Source organism: Paralichthys olivaceus, chromosome 3 (genome assembly GCF_024713975.1).
Source record: "Paralichthys olivaceus isolate ysfri-2021 chromosome 3, ASM2471397v2, whole genome shotgun sequence".
NCBI classification, from domain to species: Eukaryota; Metazoa; Chordata; class Actinopteri; order Pleuronectiformes; family Paralichthyidae; genus Paralichthys; species Paralichthys olivaceus.
The window spans coordinates 25,000,603-25,022,331 of NC_091095.1; the positions used below are offsets into that span (position 1 = coordinate 25,000,603).

Genomic DNA, 21,729 nt, shown 5'->3' on the forward strand with positions numbered 1-21,729 from the left:
ACCAACACTATCACTACACAGACAGGCCCTGTTTGTCAGCAGCACAAAATAACCTTAGGGCTTGCTTTCAAATTATCCACACTGTAAACCAATTAATGAGATCAGAGCAAAATCGCTGCTTAGCTGCAAAAGGCAGCAGGGTGGCATCATGATTATTGAGACCCTCTCAACACCAGAGGGATTTTGTTAAAACCATCATAACACCCGCTGAAAAAAAGACTGAAAACCAGTCAACGTGCTCATGTTCAGCGAATAATTATTAGAGCTAAAACATAGAAAAGGTGAAGTTTTACAGGCTTACAACTGTTGAGTGAAAGTAATGAGTTGACCACTTCACTGTGCTTCCCCCTGAAGAATCACCACCAGCTTAGTGGTGGCGATTCTTGTGTGTCCCTGCTGTGTAACTCTGCTGACAGGGGACAATGGCCCCTGGTAGAGTCTTTCAAGGCAAATTGTCCCAAGAAAATGGACCAGACAGTAATGAATCAGTGGACACAGAGGTACAGTGGCATGCCTGGAAAGAGGAACTGAGCAAATTCCTGGACCAAACCTCACCCAGGAGAGCTCACCCGCAAACATCTGGTGGTGGCCAACGGTGCTTCATCAGGCAAAGGCCAAAAGTCATCAATCCTCATTTCATTTAGCATGTTTAAATAGCTGCAAGTAGTGAAATATTTTTTGAAGATGACTTGATGAACTGATTAAAATTGAAAGAAAATATTGTTTGCACATTATTCTATAATGATGTTCCACCACAGGCTGTCAGATTAACATGGTTGATGAATAAAAACAATCCAACATCTCTGCAGTAAGAATGTACAACTAACAGCCGGTAAACTCAGTTTAGACTGGCAACAGGAGGAAGCAGTTTGGCTCTGTCCAGAAATAACTAAATGATCCTCTAAAGCTCAATTATTACAAATTGGAGTTACAAGTTAATCTTTTATAGCAGGGTTATTTCAGGCTGTGAAAACAGGAATCTACTGCTTCTGTTAACACAGGAAGTTAGACATTAATCAACATGTCTACCGTAATTGGTGCAGAGGTGTCTGCGGCTTTCACCACAAATCTGAAGAACTGATTCAAGACGTTAAAGAAGCTGTTCAGTGTGAATATGTGGACATATTGTGTGATGGTGTTTACTTGATGTGACACGGTTCATGCTGCACTAAGCTAATAGTTAGTTATAATGTAGATAATATCACTGATGGTTTGGTATACCTGAGATATTTTGTGTGTTAATTCACATACATGCAGTTGCTGCTGATCACCTGAGATTTTCACTCCCAGCACTCAAGTTTGTTTTTACTGAGAATGAGGCCAAAACCTACAAATATCCAGTGAGCACAAGTTCTTGTTGATGAGAGAGGTCAGAGGAGGATGGTCAGACTGTTTCGAGCTGACAGAAAGGCTGTTGTAACTCAGGCAATCACTCTTTACAACTGCGATGAGCAAGAAAGCATCTCAGAATGAACCACACACCCAACCTTTAGGTGGATGGTTCCACAGAGAAACATCAGGATCCACTCCTGTCAGCCAATAACAGAAATGTGAGGCTGCAGTTACAGAGACTCACCAACACTGGACAGAAGAAGACTGAAAAACGTGGCCAGGACTGATGAATATGAATCTCTGCTGAGGCTGCTGATGGACTCAGCATCTAGACTCAACAGCATAAATCCATGGAGCCAACCTGCCTTTTGTCAACAGTCCAGACTGCTACTGCTGCTGCTGGTGTGATGTTGTGGGGAATGTTTTCTCGTCACACTCTGGGCCTTAATACCAATTGACCACGGTTTAATGTCAAAGTCTATCTGAGTCTTATTTATCACCATGCTCATTCCTTTACGGCCACAGTTTATCATCTTCTGTACTTCCTGCAAGATAATGCAATATATCACAAAGTAAAAGTCTCAAACTGGATTCATGAAGATCAGTCAGTAAGTTCAGTGAACTCCAGTGACCTCCACAGTAACCAGAAGTGAATCGAGCAGGACCTCTGCAATGTGGTAGAACAGGAGATTGGCAGCATGAATGTGCAGCAGACAAATCTGCAGAAATTATGAATCTCAGAGGAGAGTTCCCATTATCTTGTGGATTCAATCACAATACGACCTGAAGCTGCTTTCAGAGCAACATGAGGAAATTCCCAGTATTAATGTAGTGTCACTAATAGTGTTTGGTGAGGGTAGAGAAGAAGAAAACCAGAGAAGAAAAAATGGAGGCAATTGCATTCCTCTGGTATCAGCATTTCAAATCTCACCCAGTCAGTGACAGAATGAAGATAAGATGTGAACAAAGGAACAATGCTACAAAGCAAAGAACATCTCCAGCGTGATCAAGCGAAAAAGGTAATTGCCCTCATGGTCATGAAACACAAGAGGGTCGGTCAAGTCCCAAGCCTTGAGAGCTAACATCTACTGTCGTGAAAGTCTTATTTTGAAGGTTTACTTTTTACAAGCAATTACAGATTTACGTGCATAAGCTGGGTAGAAAACCGATCTCCACAATGTCGAATAAAGCTTATGTGGGCATTGTCAGGAATTGGAAAAGAACTTAACTTAACTTTCATCATTTTTTGAAAGTCCTCCCCCAGATCACCGTTGGCATATCAGGGTAAATGTTTCATCCAAAACCATCAGTCTGACCCTGTGTCATGGTTTAACCTCTGAATGCATGTCAAACACAGAGCCTGACAAAGCATTGACTTATTAATTTAAAAGCCATGAACACACATTTAGCAGAGTGAACTCTTTTTCCTCAAAACTGGGGATTATTGTTTCTCTTTTAGTCCAATAATTACAGTTGTAAGTAATGCAGTCTGACACAGGTTGTAATAATGCAGAGGTGTAAATAAGACAGCCTCACAGTGGAGGTCAGGGGGCAGCTATCACAGAGTGCATTAACTCCGCAGGGTGAATTCATTCTAGCTAATTTGCATGAAACTTTGAATTGTCTTTTGTCATACAGGGCTGACTATTGAAATGTAATATGATTGAGATGTCAGCTCCCGAGATTGTTATTTAATACTACTTATCCAAACTTAAGTGTTGTAAACAAGACAAAATGTGAGCGAACGTAAAGTAAGTGACTGTTGAGCTTTTTAAGACACACATCTTAAAGTTTGAGGCCCAGATAAATGGAAGATTTCAAAGTGGGATCAGAGGACAGTACCTTGATGCCCCCCTTGGCCCTGCGTATGTTCTTCTTCTTGTTCGGATCAGCTTCGGCTGGCTGCTTGCCACTGTTGGAGTTATCAGAAGCTCTGCGAGCCAGGGCTGAAATGAATTGAGATGACACAGAATAAATAACTTCAATCATTTCTCTCATCAGAGCCTGTGTTGCATAACATGCATGTCTAAAGATGAGTTCAGATTATCCCTCAAAAAAAAAGTTTGTATGAGACTTTAGCAAGTTTGCTGCTCAGGGTGTCAATCTTATCACAAGCATTACGACTTTTAAAACAGTTTGAAACTGTTGCATCAGGTTTCACCATCTGTTGCATTAAATGGATAGAGCAACATCCAACTCACGCTGCTGGTTCCCTGTAGGCCTGGTGGGGTTCTTCATTGAGGGCCGTTTGGGAGATGACTCAGGCCGCGGGGCCACGGGCTGGACGGGCCTCGTCTGTTTAGCCGACAGTCTCTTCAGGCTTATTTGCCGCTTCTCAAACATTTCTTGGACATCCTCCAGACGCTTCAGTGCTTTCAGGACACTGGTCTGCAGGCAGAGAGCTCACTGTCACTCCTCGTCCTCATTATATTTTCGACAGAACACGCAGTCGTCCTGTAAACACACATTTTTTTGCACCGTACCTTGATATCCTCAGACAGCACAACCTCATACTGGTTATGGAGGTTCCTCAGTTCAGTCAGCTGGTTCTTTTCCGCTGACAGCAGGAAGCCTTCGATGTCGGTCAGCGCTGACTCTGCCCCATCCTGTGACTGACACTTATCCACAGCCTGGGAGGCTAGCAGGTAGATGCCCGACTCACACCACTGGTTTACCTGTTTACAGCAGAAAGTTCAAAAACAGGTTCAAACTGGGCAGGATTTGTATGTTGGGCGCCACAAGAGTCCATTGGGAACTGCAAAGACATATCATCACTTAATCTTCATGCTTTTTGGTGTAATCTGATCACAGGAGGAAAAATCTACATGAATAATACGAGAGAATTATCTTGAGTGCGTAGTACAAATCAGTATGTAAACAGGAGAGTGGAAAAATACTGCTGAGTAAAGATAAAGTATTCAGTTCACATGACATGACTTCTCTGGATAATTAAGTCCTCAGATATCACTGAGTCATGTCTAAATGTGTCTAAAATCTAATTTGTCTACTGTAACTCAACTATGGGTTATATTATACATTTCAACAGGGGCAAAATATAAAAGAAAATGTTACAGAGTGTATTTTCTCTCATCATTTCCGGGGAGTTATGATGAGAAAGGTATATTAGTCAGACAAGTCACGTTTGAAATGTTCATTGCAGCAGCAAAAAATAGTTAGTGTAGTAGTAGTGGCATTTAGGCTCGGACTTCATCACTCCCCCAGGTAAGAGTACATAAATATAATGGGAGTGATGAGCAAATCACCCCCTTGTCGGAGCCTACAGGTGGATGCTAGGGTGGTGGAAGGGCTGAGTTAACTGGCAGCAATACTGACACAGCAGCAGCAGGGGGCAGTGTTTGTATAGTTTGGACCTTCTCATCTACACATATAATGATGGATGCTCCAAGTGCACGAAATCAAACTTACATTTCTTGATGTCATATTTGTAGATGTTGAAGTCGGACCATATTCTCACCTTTTCAATGCCCATGTGTATCTGCAAGCTTTTGGACAACACATCCGTCTTTTTCTTGGCTTCATTGCTGAAGTCATCGCAGACCCGCCGCAGCTCTACACATTTGGGTCGAATGGAGTCCACGGCGTAGTGGTTGCTCTGGATCAGCTGGTCACCGTGCAGCGCATGGAGCTGGGCCTTTTCTAGTGTCGGCTGGAGCAATTCAGAGCAAATCAGGATACATTATGGCAGTTTCATTTGTGCAAATAAAATCTTTGTGGTGTTCTCCTCATGGAATACAAATTTGTAAGTGCTGTTTTGTATGTAAAGAACAGTGTTTTTATGGAACAGCTTTGTCTGTGTCAGTTTACCATGGAGCAATGTCTCGTCTACACTCAGTATAAGAGAGGCTGCAGAGAGGTTGCAATTATAAATGTGAACACAAAATTTAAGATAATAGGGTTGTTATGACGCCTGATTTCAGCAATTTAATTATTATTGTGGAATTTGTGGGCAATTTAAAAAAAAACTGAGGAGGTGGTGTCAAATTGTTGACTACAGAGGCCATTTTTCTCCCTCTCCTTCTCTGGAAGATCTGGTCTGATTGAGTGAGACGTGTTTAATGGGTGACAACTGTCTCTGGGCAAGCTCGGCATAACAGTGAGCAGACTAAAGTAGCCATATAAAGTAAAACATTAAATCTTAATTAAACTGAATCCCTTAACCGGCAGGCTGTGATGGATAGTCTGTTGAAATGGAAAAATGGCACCAGGCAGACGGAGAGAAGTGTGGCTGGCAACAGAGGTGTGTGTGTGTGTGTGTGTGTGTGTGTGTGTGTGTGTGTGTGTGTGTGTGTGTGTGTGTGTGCGTGCGTGTGTGCGTGTGTGTGAGACTCACCTGAGCCTTCTCCTCCAATGATTTCAATTCTTTTAGCAGGTGTTCAACTCTGGCCAGACAATCCTCAATAACTGACAGGCTGGTCAAACTGTCCCTCAAACTGTCCAGAGACACTTTGACCTGGAGAAGAAAATGGGTGACAGAGACAGATACTGAGCGGAGACTGATGACATCATGATCTAATTCACAATGTATTTTTCCTCATATCCATGTTCAACTTTTCTTCAGATCATCACTGATTATTTTACAGGATCTCATTAGCAGTAGGGTTGTCTGTCAGTTTAGTTTGGGGCAGTGTGACCTTTTCTTATAAACACTTTATAAATAAAACAACCTATCAGATTAAAGCTGTTTTAGTCAGCTCTTGGATTTAATGATCTAGAGAGAGCTGAATTCTTAGAACATGTCAAATGATCATATTGGAAATATGGAAGATACACCGACCGAAACATATTTCAACGAGAACTCTTCAGTGATTTCATAACATAAAGTCACTAAATTTACAACTTACAAACAGACTCAGTCGGGAAGTGTTTTATGAAGTCATTTTTTTCAAAGTGTGATGTTAAAGCTGCAGGCCTTTAAAGCTGTATGAAGTGAAGAAACATGTGAGAGGTTGCAGAGAGACAGACATATCTACACATATACCTCTCTGAAGTCCTGTTCAAAGTGGCGCAGCTGCAGGCACTGCTCCAGTTTTAGATGGTGTTTACACCAGAACTGTTCAAAGGCATTCTCCGTCTCATCCAGCTGGGCAAGGAGCCTGAGGCACACAATAGGAAGTTCATTACACACACTCACACTCACACACACACACACACATTGAGAGATTCCACACAACTACATGGACATTCTAAACACTGAGAAACACTATGTCTGGTAACTGTGTGTGGTAACACCTGTTCATTCAGAAAGAGAAACTAAGAAACAAAGGCTTTGTTGACAACTCTCACCTCTCAACAGTGGTCTGGTTCTCCATCTCGTCTGGGTTCAATTTGTGATTCTCTGACTTTGCTGCCTGTTCCTTGATGCAACCTAACAAGGTGGTGCCCTGCTTCAAAGCAAGCTTCAGTTCATCCTGGTAGAGACACAGAAACATTGGAAACAACATTGTATTATCATTGCGTGAAGCTCTGATGATGTTTCAATCTTTTTGTAAATGAGTGTAGGGTAATATATAATACACTTTAATGCTTCTAAATCCAAAATTTAAAAAAAGTTTGCCACTGTTAAGAAACCCAAACGTGTAAGTTCCCTCTGTTTGGTTTTCAGTTAATTCCTTTTGTTCTTTACTGTGTTTTCTGTCTGAAACTTTTTTTTTATTTTTGATGCTGTATGTCTGTACGTCACCCGCCAACGTAATAACAGCCCACAAACGTTATCCAAATCTGCAGCTTTTAATGTAATAATCCCATAAACGTAACAGCGGTTGACTACTAAACATAATACACAATTCCCTGCAAATGTAATAGCTATTCCTAGACAGCTTAACATGCCACACAACAACTCTGTGAACTGACAAGGAATGATAAAGCTGCGTGAGCATTTGAGAGAGAGAGAGAGAGAATGACAAAAAGGTGGAAGAGAGGGTAGAGAGTTTATTGTGCGCGATGTTGAAGTTATTTATAACTATTAATAGTATATTAATATATATATTTTATATATATATATATATATATATATATATATATATGTATTAATAGCACTGCTTTGACACGTTTTGACCTGCTGTGACCAACCTGTGGTATTGTCCAATGAGATGACTCAAACCCACATTTGGAAAAGATTTTCACCTTCCCACAAACATAACAAATCCCTGCAAATAGCTATTACATTTGCAGGACATTACGTATTATGTTTGTAGTAGGCAACTGCTATTACGTTTGTAAGATCATTACATTATGACTGCAGATTTGTATTATGTTTGTGGGCTTATATTACATTGGCAGGAGAAAGAAACTTGATGATGGGATGATGGAAATGAGGCCTTGTCTGTGGCTGTTTGAGGGACGGCTTTATAGCACCAGAGGCTTTTTGAACCTTTCTCTTCAATGTTGGAATTGTTGAGGTGTTGCACTGAGGTACATATGTGTCGCACTCCTGTCCTTAAATTATGGGTCTGACCAGAGCAGAGTTTACAGCAGCAACATTTCATTTCTTGCTTGCAGAGGTGATGTAAACTTACACAGATGACCGATGATGTTCGACTGATCAAATGGTCTGAGCTGACCTCAGAGGGAACGAGAGAGAGTCCACAATATGAAGAAGGTATTATAATAGCTCAGAGATTCTATTTAACTTTATATAACTCAACTATACTTTGCCAAATAAGAAAAAATCGAAAGCTAGCAGTAGTCAATGTCATTACTGAAGCCCACCCCAAGGTCATCAAGCCTCTACCACCTCCAATTTCACACATATATCTCCACTTCCTGCTCTGAACAAGCACAAATCCAACTGTCGATTTTGACAACTAATTTATTTATCAGAAAACAGTTGCATTCCAGAACCAGTGCAATTGTTTTTAAATTGTTGGCTACTGGAGCTCCGCACTTATGTGATTAAGTGATTTTTCCTTGTCCTGCACCAATGGGGCTGTCTGTGGTAGTATGATTTGGTGTATGAAATGTTCTCACCTTGAGGTTGCCGTGTTTATCCGTGTGTGCTGTGAGCAGATCTTTGGTGCACTGGACGTCGTTGGGCAGCTCCGTTTCTGCCAGGTCTGTCCCAAACCTCTGTAAAATCTGGGCTGTGGTTTTCACTGTCATTGCAAAGTTCTCTATGGCCTATAGGGAAAATGATCCACATGTGACTGTTCAGAGTCATTGAACATAAGTGACCATTCTAAGCAATATCACATCTGGGATGTCACATTAAAGTTAAGCTCAACAGTATTTAGGCTGCATGGTAACTCACAGTTCGGTGATGTATCCACTGACTGTGACAGTACTCCAGGCTTCCTCCGAGCTCCCGGGTCAGCTGGCCTTTATCCACATAACCTTGTAGGTCCGACAGAGAGTTCAGCATCATAATCTGCAAACACATTCAATACAATACATTAGATCAACACTCATGTTATGTGAGTATCATCATCTTAAGTGTTCTTTTGTGTGTGGTTAAAAAAAACGAATGTCTTTTACAGTAAGATACCAAATCATTTGTGTTCCATGTTAAAATTCAGTAATATTACATCATTAAATCCAGTTCATTGTGAAAAATCCGAGGACTGGAGGAGTAACTTAACTAACATGAAATCCAAAGGTTGTGATTACAACATGATGCTGCTTTAAGTCTACTGCTGCTGCTGGAAAACTTTTTAAAAATTTGTTTTTCTTCACAGGGGTTTTGGGTCAAGATAAGGTTGCAGAAAATATGACCTCTACACTGGATTGGTTGAAATTCAGAGGCAGAGTTTGTTCAGAAATCTAAAAACAGAGGATGGTCCTCACGCCATGAACAACAGGTGATTGTTAAAATCCCAGAGGAAACTCACATCAGGTCCTCTTTTGTAATTTGTGGGTTTTAGTAATCGTCTGGGAGCTCAAAATCATTAAGAAACACTGTATGTATTTTCTCAGCTGGTTTTAGACTGACCATGCTCAATAGAATAAAAACGTACTCGTAGGTGTGAAAAAAGTGCTTCTTCTTCTTCTCTCAGTTCCAAAGTCCAGACTTTATAAAAAAGGAGTGATTGACAGTGGAATCAGTTACCACTCACAATCCATGCAGCTACAGTAACTCTGTATTAGCTTCATCAAAAATACACCTTGTTAAATCTGCTGACTAACTGACTAAATCTTCTGATACAATTAAATTCATATTAATTTATATTTAATTCTTTTATGGGGTGTTTTCACTTTTACTTTTTTCTATATTGTCCCAAATGTACTTTACTGAAAAGTGACAAACAATTAAAAGAAAAAGTAGAAGAAGAAGGAAAAATTAAGTGAAACATTTGCATGAGAGACTGATATGTGATAAGTTTGGAGTAAAAACATTGTAAATAACTGAATGGGTACATGTTGATGTAACTGATCGTAGGGATCACTTTGGTTTTCAGTGTCTGTTATGTTGTGTGTTAATGTCTGAATGATTGCTGGGGACGATCTTGACCCCTCCGCAACATGAGTGGGTTGTGCCTTCATTTAAAAACCTCACATCCTTAATTAAGCACATTTTTGGGAGAATAAGTCATATGTCTTCTCATGTGACTGCAGCGGAGGTTAGTGGCGGTGAACTGAATGGTGTCACTCAGTACCTTCATTTTAAAGTCATCCTTGTGCAGCTTGATCCCGATGTCTGCTATGGCCCTTTGGAAGAACCTGGAGGGTCGCAGCACCAGCACCAGCTGCAGGTTTCCTGGAAATGCTCCCTAAATAACACAACAGCATGTAAACTTACGGCACATCTCTAAGCCATCCCATCCCTTCATTCAGTCAGCTGAGTTTCACGGCTTGACACTGCTGCCTCGGAGGAAACATTTACTGTATAATCCTCCTGTGTGTCAATTCTTATTCAAAAAGCAATTGGAATGAGAGTCACTGGATGAACTATCACTGTGTAGCTGTTAAAACTGTCAATACATAGACAGAACCACAGTGACTCCCTTTTAAAAAACATCTCTCGTCATTTTATTGACAGCTGCAGTATCTAATCATGACTTCTATTATTAGAGAAACCTGGTCTCAGACATTACAAGCCCATTAATACCAACACAGGAGAATGTAGTGTACCACTCTCCGTTCATTCAGAGCTAACATCAGGTCAACATGTTCAACGTGTCGATCTTAGAAACCCAAAAAGCTGGTCCAGGCGGCCAAATTATGTTTTGTTCTTTTCCATTTGCAGGTTTTACACTTCTGTAAATTGCACTTTACCATTTCCTTATGATCCATGTTCTCCACTAAAGGTGTACACTTGTGCAATAAATAAATTCTACATAAATATTAGAACATAATTATTAAAATAAGGTTTTTGTAGATTACTTGTTTTTTAACATCCAAGTTCCTTAAATGTGTTGTATTTATAGCTCCCACTGCATTAAATATAGTTTCTATAATTGTTTATAATATTAATTAATATATTTATATATTATAAAGAAATATATTTAACAATATATACAGTTCACCGTTCATGTGTATGTGTTATTATATGGTTATTCAGAGGATGTCTTAGAGAACTTACAGCGATCCTTGACAGAGAGGCCTTTACTGAGCTCCATTTGTCCTTCCGCCGGTCGATGATGATGATGAAGCCGATACTGGCAGCATCCAAACTGGAGATAGGAGGTAGAAAGGATGTAAACTGCACTGCTACTTTAGACTAATGCATCGTGCCTGTAAGCCATTACTATATAATTCCCCAAAACTTGGATGTTTACAGCTTCTGTAAAAGGATCTCAGTAGAAGAGCAAAAGCATCTTGATCATTTGTTTATATATTTATGTTGAGCCACTGCAGCAAACTAGAGGAAGTGACATAGTGATCAGCCAAGTTTAGCCCTGCAGCAAAATCAGAGACAAACCCTAAAGATGATTTAAAAATGTATTCAACACAAACTACTGCATGTTACCATCAGTGATGGGAACTTGAACATACAAATGTACTTTGGCTAACAGTTAAGCTTTAATTTAATTCATATTTTGTCACTGTTTGCTGACTGATGGTATTTGCCACATGCTTGAAGGTTCAATGAAAACAGTTATATCAAGAGACCATAGGACTTTTGTCTTTAGTGACAGCAAACATAATGCATATTGATTACAAATCTATCTTACATTAGCAGATGTGTACCTGGGGATGCTGGTCAGGTAAGTAACTACATTATGGAAGTCTTCCTCTGGCACTTCACTGAAGCCTGAGTATTCTGGGAAGGTGATGATGGGGGCACCATCTTTCCCTCGCCCTCCTGCAACACAAAACCACCACACACATCATTTTCAATCCTTTCTTCTTCCTTTAGTCTGACACTGTCTATATAACCTTCTAGCTCTTCAATGAAGCTGTATGATGTTTTACTGTATGTTTGTTATTGCATTATCTGTATACTGTATTATTTGTAATGCAAATGTTGTACAAACCTTGGCTTAGTCCATGGTATTGTTTCTTCTAACAAATTTGACCATTTATCTCTTAAACTCAGAGAACATTAGTAAAATATATTGTGCATGTAGATAATGTCTTTTGGGGTTTTTTCACTGTTTTCAGTACAGATGCAAAGATAACAAAATGTTAACTTCTTATAAAGCCAACAAGAAGGAGCAAATTAAGACCCAGACGTTTCACTGAACATCCTGAAAAAAGTTCACCAATATCTCTATCTAAAACCTTTTCCACAAAATGTCACAAGGGGGCAATGTTGAGCTAGAAATCCACCGACACCCCAACTACCTATATATTTGGACTCTGTAAGTGTGTGTGTGTGTGTGTGTGTGTGTGTGTGTGTGTGCCATGCTCTCTGCTGTCACCTAATCTCTCACCAGTCATCTTTCAAACACACAGATCCATGTCACTCAGTGAAGATAGAAAGTGTGGCCCTGACATGCTACAGTGTGTTCACAACTGTCTGCCTGTCTGTCTGTCTATCTGTCTGTCTATATGTGGAACACACAAACGATCATCTAATTGGCTTATTGAATGAGATACATTCGATACTGATGTTTATATTGAGCTGAATCACATATTTTTTATTTTGAAAGGCTGTGAACTTGGGTTAGAAGATTGGGTCAACTGTTTAACCGACCTCATTAATCATAAACTACTATAATCAGTGCTTGCTTAATCTGTGCAGAGTTGCAGTTTTCACTGCACTAGGTCACAGCATCAACCACTGAACCACTGCAATGGCCTTAATAGCATTAAAAGCCTCCCTGGAGTGAAATGCCTGCTGGCAATTCAGTTAAGCCATTTGTTTAACAAATATTTAAAGCTGCATTAATCAATAACTTTGGGTCAAAACATGGGTCAAATGACTGTGTCTGATGAGAAAGATCTGGAAGCCAATAACGGACTTTAATTAATCAGGTGGCACAGACTCCTTATGAATGCCAGTGTTGCTCTGTTTCCATGTGTCAATGGACACATTTTCAGCTTATCGCAATGCCCCCAAGAGGCCAAAAAGAGTCCTCTGCCCTTTCCTATGAACTAAATCTCAGCTTGAAGTAGTTGTTATTGATTTCCCATTTTGCAGCTGTGTGTGCAGTAATCAGGTCATTCATACAGGAGAATTCACTTTACCCCTGAAAGTGAAGAGAGGGGTATTACTTCACAAAATAGTTTATCTAGAAAAATACCAAAATATCAAACTAGAGGATGGTGTCAATACCAATCCACATCCTACACAAACAGACACACACTAGGCAAAGGCCATAAAACGGGTGTGTTGAAGTGGTGTGTTGAAGTGATAGAACTTGAGAAGCAAGTGATGCTGAGAAAGGTTCTTTTGGGAACAGTTGTTATTTTGGTTTGTTGTGAGACGTGAGACTGAGAAATGGAATGACAAGAATCCCTGAAAAACCACACAGGCTGCTGTGTCACCGCGGTAGCAGCACATCTGGAAAGTCTGAGGACAGGGGCTGGCAAGCAACTTTCCACCAGCTGCATTACAGTGGATCAAATCAACCATTCATTAGGCCAATCATGCCACACTGACATAAGCATCCATTCAACAAATGCTTTAACACTACTACAGTTCATTACATCACTACACACAGAGTGTAATATTGATTATATTTCAGTCTGATGTATCATCTTGGTGCTGCTGTACAAAGTTTAAATGAATAACTGAGGCACAGGAGTGAAACAAAGTACTGCAGAAGCAAATGTGAATGTCATTACATTTATTGACATTCCTTATTGAAAATGTCAGCAGCATGGTGGCACTACAGAAAGTCAGGGGATCACTAAAGCGAGTAGAATGAATTCTGTGGCCACATTGAACATCTGCAGGAGATATCATATCAAAACTGTAATCCATACAGAAGATGACAAAATAATGGACCTGCTTTTCCTACAACAACTCGAGGCAGAAAACAGTTCAGATACTCTCACTGTCACACTGTCATGTCTTACTGGGACACATGAACTGAACAGAGCCATTGCTAATGTGATCTGTAATTCCTGTGACATGTCACAATGTGTGCTGTGAAACAAGGCATGTGAAGCTGGTTGTAGTGGATGAATGGATCAAACAGAGGAGTTTCATCCAGCTGACAGGGATTTGACTGATTTATTTTTTTCTTATTATTAAATTTGTTGGCAAAAGATAAAGAAAGAACTGAAAATAAAACTTAGTATGTATATAAAAGTAAATCACCTGTATTTACCAATGAAGAACAATAAATTATCCTGCAGCAAAAAAGATTTGCCTTCATGGCTTCCATGTGAAGATGAGTCATTACAAAAGTTTGACTCCTTACCGCACAGAAAAAGGGGCTCATATTTTGGTTAGTTAGCGTTTTAGCTTTCACGTGGTGTTCAATGAGAAGAAATCACTTTCATGTCTGTAGGCTAAGCACAAAGACTGGAAATGGGGAAACAACATGTCTGGCTCTGTCCAAAGGAAATAAAATTCCTCAGCACATGTAAAGCTTAATATGTAACACATTGTATGTCTTTTGTTCAATACAGGGGTGGGAACCTCTAGCCTCTGGACTCAAACTTCAAAAAAACCACTCAGCAATAAAAACTGATTCCGATGTTCATTTTCTTTTGTAATAGAAGTAGGTCTAAACAACATAAAACCGTGGACTGAGATGTCTTAAAGCGTGGTCCTTACTGGCTGTATGCCAGTCAGGTCATGGTCAGGGTGAATCAAATATACACATTGTGGTCACGTGTCTGAAAAGAGTTATGGCCACTGTAAAGAAAAGAAAAGTAAAGCAGATTGTCAACCTTTGAAAGAGAACTGAACAAACGATATGTGAATAAAATGAATGGAAAGACACATTCTGACAGAGACAGACAACCAGACCAGGGCTAAAACCACATTCAGAGGGAGAGTTTGTGACCGAGCCTTGTGCTGACTGCAGAGCTGCTAGCTCAGTGAAATGATGTATTGTGTGTAAATATTGCATTTTCCTACTCTGCAAAAACAAAAGCCAATTATGACATTTGAATTCACTGCTGAGTTTGCAAAACTCCCTCGGGCGCTTGGCGAGAGGTATCAGGAAATGAAAAGTAAACAAAAGGAATGTATTCTCTACGATGTTTAATGTGAACCAACTGGTTTTTCTTATCAACATGAAATCATTGAGCTGCAAAGCAACAAGGAGCTCAAGGCTGCAGGTACATCACCTCCCTCTGGTCCACTTCTCTAAACTGTGCGTCCTGTTGATTTTGTGAGGAGACATGCATCTTCATCTCTTAACAGTTCTTTTCAAAACTGACTCTAGCAAACACTCACTTTGCTAAAGACTGACCCAAACCTGCAAAAACTCATCTGATGGTAGTAGGAGCCTCATCATCACCTCCACCTGACATAGATGACTCATTTAAAGAAGCAGATCCAGTCAGTTCATTAGAGAAACTATTGTGATCTATGTGTGAACTCATTTAATATTCCAAAGGATGCACTGAAAATCAATTGTAGATGATTGTTCCCAGTGACTTCTAGCATGGTCACATATCCAGTGGTACCAGTGTTTTGTAACAGAACTCGAGTAATCAACAGTACTTATACCTTAATATTGTTGAGCTCATTTTTTTTATTATGGTGCTTGAGAAAGGTCTCAGACTGAAAGCTGCCTCAATACATGAATATTGTAGTGGAGGGGACAGGTGCTTTATATTACTTTGTAGGTTTCTCTTCAAATCTCAGCTCCGACATCTCCAACACACATCTTTAGTTGTCTATTCATATAATCATGGAACTTGATCTGTAAAATTTCCAAGAACTCCAAATGTGTGCTTATGAAAATACTAATGGTACTGACAGACAGAGACTACCAACACTGCGGGGTAACTTTTCAGAAGTAGCTCATTCATTCGTGTTTACTTTCAGAAGTTGGGACCTTTGTATTTTCCTGCATTTAAATATATGTATCAAAAATAAAATAGCCGATTATGATAAAACTGGTTATTGTGCTTTCTACGATGTAAGGTAAAAAAATAGAAATGGCTGATACACCAAACTTAATACTGCAGATACCTGGTATGTTGTGATGGATAGATGTAGTGTAAGGGCAGGTAATAGAGGGCAGGCAAAAGATTTTTCCGATGATGGAGGGAAGGGGGATGAAAAGAGACAAGTGAGACAATGAATTCTGCAACATGCAGCACAGACTGAAAAATAATTCCGTATGGTCATTACTCCACAAACTAGAGAAGTGGGATTGGTGGTTGATGCAGAAAGCGTTTAAAAGTTTTTATTCAGTGTGTGGGGACAAAGTTGAATGATGTCCTCTGTGTCTCTGTTGGAGCTTTGACAAGTCTTAGAAAATAACCCAGATGATGTCCTCTGGGTAAATTGGTCTTTGGTGTTGTTGGTTACATAATGGGAATAGCTACTGTTTTATACACTCACATGGGAATACAACTCCTGAATGTCAACCACTGCTGCTTCTGATCTTTACTAACTGTCCCATGTAAAATGCCACTTCTAGCTGATTTTCACTCATCTGAAGGACTGCATGGAGATCAGTGTCCCTGATGGACAGCTCATTCGAACGGCACTGAAGGCAGCTTCAGTGTGGGAACCTCGATTTTTGTTCGTCTACTCTATATTTATTGGTTTTTGTTTTATGGGATGTGTGCCTCTATGCTTTTGCAGATAATGTGAATTTCCCAATTTTATGGATGTGCAATGTTATTTTTCATTGCTGCAATACTTTAAATCTCACTTTTTGCTGATTTTGACAAAACAAAATCACAGCAATTTCAAAAGAGGAAAATAGCCACAGCATGTATTTTATAGTCACATCCATTCAATGTGGTCTGATTAAAGATTTCCACATATTACGTTCAGCACACAGAGTCTAGCCAGTTAAATAAAAGCAGTATGTGTCAGTGTGTATCTGTGGTCTGTTTTGAAAGATTTCCTTCTGAACCATCAGTAACGTGATTCAAAACTTAATTTGGAGTTTCCATTACTTTCCAAAGAAAATATTAGGAAAGCACGAACAGGAAGCAGATTACTGGTCTTTAAAGAAAAAATTGAGTTAACTCTGAGTTAGCATGTTCAGTGGAAATTAAATCTTTTGAAATCTGGTTTTAGTCCTTCCCTTTTTTGAAAATTCAAATTGTGATTTAATGTCCCACACAACTGACCGCTCTTTCACTTTACCTTTACATTTTTGGAGTTTTTGCTATAACAACTTTCTATTATGATAGACATTTGATTATTATTGGTTTTCAGTCTATTAGTTTCTCTGTCAATTTACTTTCACAAGGTCAAAACGGGGTTGGAAATCCCAGGTGTGGACAGCAACACAACAGGGCAGGGAGACAATGGGACAGTGGGACAGTGTGATAAAGGGACAATGGGTAGTGGGACAGTAGCGTCCTGTTACATACCTGAGAGCAAGGCAAACTGGCGATGGAGCTGCTCTATGATGTCCATGGCCAGCAGGGGCCTGATCTCCTGCTGCATGATCTCATCTGTAGGGAGAGACACACTGATCAGATACAGCCTGATACATCCATGAATCCTACACAGTCAGTGAATACAAAACACACACAATAAGATTTGTCCTCCCTGTACTAAAGAATCTAACCAGAAAAGAAACAACACTATCACATATGCAGTCCATCAAACACATCCAGTATAGCTGTGGTATAAATAAAGACAAAGAGACATAATTAGAGACATGGAGTAAGGAAACTGAAAGACTGGTGACTAAGCTGCTCGAAAGCTAAACATCAAATCATAAGATAAGTTATTTAATCAAACTGTAGCCGATCAGAGAGCAAATATAGACACAGCACACACAGAATGGTGACATTTCTTCTCATTTCATCTGTTTGGTCCTCATGCACAAATGCTCCAATCCAGTGCCTTGAATTATAAAGAAATGAGTGGGATTGTAAAACTGCTGTTTCATGATAGAGTCAACAACACATCTCTCTTTAGCACCTTTCACAGCTCAGGTTTTCAGCGATTCAAATAGTTCTGCCTTTTCTCCTGTCAAGAGCATTGTGATCCTGCTGGTGCATGACCAGGAAAATAATGGTGACAAGTCTGTATTATAATATTGTAAACTGATCAAGAAAGCATAAAAAATATCACAATGCATATACAACACAGAAACCACGGTGACAACAAGAACTATTTCACTTTCTGCATCAACTGGAAATATTGCATGTTTTTCCTGATTAGATTTGTCCCTAAAAGTAAATATCGACATTACAAAGTATGAGTGCGGGCTTCAGTTATGTAGACACTTGTCCTGATTTCTTTGTTAGAGTGTTATGGCAGCTGGGGGAATGGACCTCATCACTGTGTCATCACAATTCTACTGATTGGTCTAAACTGTAATAAAATGAGAGTTTGCTGCACTGAAACACAGATCCAGATGAGTCATTTCCATGACAGGAAAAAAGTTCCAGAATCATTCACTCAAGTTACACTTACAAAAAACACAAAATTAAATAAAAAATGGAATCCCTCTGCTTGAGTTTGGCATCAGGATCTGTGACCCCTGCGCTTTGAGGCTCTGTGTTTTAAAGTGCAGTGAAAGATGATGGCCATCCCCACACCTCACTACTCACAGAACAAATGCACATACTGAAATTCATTATTTTGTTTCACTTTTGAACAGAAACACCCTGAAAAAACATTTTCTTTTCTTTTTTTAGTTGAGTTTAGAAAATGAAATGATCACATAATGAAAGAGCGGTTTTCTAGCTGCTCTTTGGTCATATACTGTAGCCTATTACATAACAACCTATTTCTGACCGGCATTCATATAGAAATATAAAGAGCAAACCAGATCAAAGCATTCTCAGACAAGTCTTTAAGAGTCTGCATATGTGTCCATGAATTAGACCGTGCCCTGCTCTGGGTTCATGGTTGTGCTGGGGCCCTCTGCAGCCTGAAGCTCTAAGTGCAGTGTATGGTGAACAGACAGTACTCTGTCACAGAGAATAAAGACATGCATTAACACTGACTCTGCTTTATAACTCCAAAACATGCTTGGGTAGTTTGTGGCAGACAGAAAGAGAGTGAGAGCACAATGGCTGGTAGTGAGCCTGGACTATATCAATGCACCTCTGTTCTTAGTATCTGAGTCTGCTGACCTACCGAGAGTATTAATAAAAGAGCTTCCATTACAGACTTTTCCACTGACAAAGTATTGCTGATTCACTCGCTGAAGATCACACACACACACACACACGCACACACACACTTTGTCTACACTCTGGTAAACTGAAATGGCACAAACTGTCTCAAACACCAACAGTTTACCACTACAGCTGTCATATTTCATTATAGTACTTGTTTGAATCAAATATTGTTGCTATCAAGACTGTTTCGTTGTGTTAAACAGTTTTCTCAGCTAAATGTCTCTAAGTTTAGTTAAAAAATATATACAGTAAAACGACTATGGACAGTGGGGACATGTCACAACCAATGTTAAAGTGTTGCTGAATTGTCCCTAGCAGAATGATATTTACCCATACACTCTCCTCTGAGTTCCCCATAAGATCAAATTTCAGCAAATTTGCGTTACCAGAGCATTTTCTGCAAAATGGGTTTAATAGTGTTATATATGACAAAGAATTTGATTAGAGGGAAACTTGCATTTCGGTTTCATGCCAAGATCTATATTAATTTAAGAAGAATGTAGCTGAAAATGTATTATAATGTCCTTGATTGAACTTAAACACACCACTTCTCTAGCAGTTTTGCAATGTATCTCGGAAAATCAATGTGGCTGTGGCTACTGGGAGTTCCCGTTTCACAATGTACATACAATAATCAGCTGGAGCATAGGATTCATTTCACCACTGGCTGTATTAAGGTCTTTGCCATCAACGATAAATTATTTTAATCAGAATCAGTTTTAAGGAGGAGGGGGATTCTGTTCAAAGTGTATTATCTATTGAAATCATCTCTACGTGATCCTAAACAAAGTATTTCCTTTTTCCATTGTTTTATCAAATCCCAGCTAGGACCATTCATTACCCCTCCAATGAAAGCAAAATAAACTGCTGAAGAATACAGCCAGTCATAGATTGTAAGCACAAGTTGTAAAAAAAAAAAGAAATGAATTAAAGAGTAAGCAAATTGGGTAAAACATTAACTACTCACTGGATACAGAAACAGTGATGGGGGAGAGATATCCACTGTCCATTTACCTATGAGACAGCTGGGTTATGCAACCAGAGCCATGCACTTGAGCGGAGAGGATATTCTGCATTGTTGGAACATCAAAGTAGACGGGAGTGGTGGAGCCAAACGTGATGTATGACCACTTCAAGTTTTTTTTAGAAACTAACGGAGGACTGACGAGGCGGAGGGTAAGTGCAGGAAGCACCCGTGCAAGCCGATGTCCGGTTGCATTACACGGGCAGCAGAAACGTTCAATGGACCGATAGGACACTTAATATAGATTGGGTTTAGAGATGAGCATTATGGCGTGTCAGAGTTTCTGTATACACTTTGGATCACTACATTTAGTTGCCAGCTAGTCAGCTGTCTTTTCTGTCTAAATATGGCCAGAAGCTCCTCTTAAATGTGACTGTAATGATAGTTCCATGTGGAAAGCTGGAAATCCTGAAGGAAGACTTGAAAGACAGACATTCCTCATGTCTGTCTTTCAAGTCTGTATACTTCTTCCAAGGCCCAACAGTCCATTTAATTCCACTAAAGTCTTTGTGAAACCACATTTAAATTCTCTAGATCAGTTTTTAATAAACATCAATCCCCTGCTTTCTTTCCTGAGGGTCAAAACACAACAACTTTTCAAAAAAGACAACATTTTATATCATTTTCACGAAACAAAAGGGCACCTCTTGTGACTTGACAGAAGCCACATGTCGCATCCCTGCACGACAGTGCGCATGCTAACGAAAGATAAAGAGAGGTGTGCATAAACTGCTAACAAAACAGGAAACACATACTCAAGTCATTGTGCCAAGATGTTTTAGTGTCATGTTGTGTTGATAGCTCATATCGGATCTAGCCCTCTAAATATATCAACACATTCCAAAAAATATCTGAAGTGATGGAGTCTCACTTCAGAAACTCCATCACTTTGAGAGCTTTCTGCTCTTAAAGTGATGGAGTATAAAGACTTTCTGCTCTCAAATTGCAAATTGCTCTTCATTTTCATTCCTCTTCTTGAATGAGAATTTGTGCTCTTGGTTTGACAACTTGTACTTATTTAGATATCCATGCACATAGATTATTATTGACTTTGTGAGACAGAAACTTTAGTCGTTTTCAATGTCCTCCAGAAGAACTCCAGAGAATCGGGTTCTGACTTTCTCCACAGTTTTCTTTTCACACACACAATGCAGTGGGAGATTCTTTGCACAAACGTGCTCACAACAGCAAAAATAACTAGATGAACAAGTGAACAACCTCAGGTGATGGGTGGTGCAGCAGGGTAGGCAGGAAGTAACATATTAATTCTTCTGCGGAGATCACATGTTCTTATTTACAGCCCATCAACACAGGCGTTGGCTCTTTTCACCACAAACTCTCTTGACAAATTCCGTTGATGTCTTCTACGTGTGTGGCTCCACTTTTTCATCCAGAGATATTTGTTTCCTATTTATTTTAACATTTTCATGCCTGCGTCTGTTGCGTGTTAGGAAATGTCGACAACTTCTCCCCTGTTCTCAGATCGGCTCTTCCAGTCTTTCTGTGGACTTTATACAAGGGGGCCAGGCGGGCGAAGTCTGCAGAAACTCCAGAGGTTCTCTCACTTAATCATTTCCCAGTTTTGACACAGATTTTACTAATGATGTTTGCATGTCACTGAAAATTCTGCTTACTTATGTCTGTTTTTTAACACCTGTCTAAATGAATACTTGGCATTTGTTTGTCCTGTCGTCAGATATGCAGTAATTTCATTATTTAGCAGATGCACTGTAACATAGAGA

General features: G+C 39.7%; 1 protein-coding gene across 15 annotated transcripts in view; it reads right to left on the bottom strand.

Annotated features, from left to right (window-relative positions):
• mcf2l2 (MCF.2 cell line derived transforming sequence-like 2) overlaps nucleotides 1-21,729 on the bottom strand; it is a 122,518-nt gene that overhangs the window by 70,538 nt on the left and 30,251 nt on the right. For all 15 annotated transcript variants that reach the window (XM_069522571.1, XM_069522573.1, XM_020081330.2 and 12 more), the window contains exons 2-14: nucleotides 17,194-17,277; nucleotides 11,476-11,590; nucleotides 10,868-10,958; nucleotides 9,942-10,055; nucleotides 8,600-8,716; nucleotides 8,320-8,469; nucleotides 6,637-6,761; nucleotides 6,332-6,446; nucleotides 5,684-5,803; nucleotides 4,808-4,999; nucleotides 3,816-4,007; nucleotides 3,534-3,720; nucleotides 3,175-3,278 (exon numbers count right to left, since the gene is read on the bottom strand). In XM_069522571.1, coding sequence (XP_069378672.1) covers nucleotides 3,175-3,278; nucleotides 3,534-3,720; nucleotides 3,816-4,007; nucleotides 4,808-4,999; nucleotides 5,684-5,803; nucleotides 6,332-6,446; nucleotides 6,637-6,761; nucleotides 8,320-8,469; nucleotides 8,600-8,716; nucleotides 9,942-10,055; nucleotides 10,868-10,958; nucleotides 11,476-11,590; nucleotides 17,194-17,277 — 1,706 coding nt within the window. The remainder of the gene's footprint in view (nucleotides 1-3,174; nucleotides 3,279-3,533; nucleotides 3,721-3,815; nucleotides 4,008-4,807; nucleotides 5,000-5,683; nucleotides 5,804-6,331; nucleotides 6,447-6,636; nucleotides 6,762-8,319; nucleotides 8,470-8,599; nucleotides 8,717-9,941; nucleotides 10,056-10,867; nucleotides 10,959-11,475; nucleotides 11,591-17,193; nucleotides 17,278-21,729) is intronic.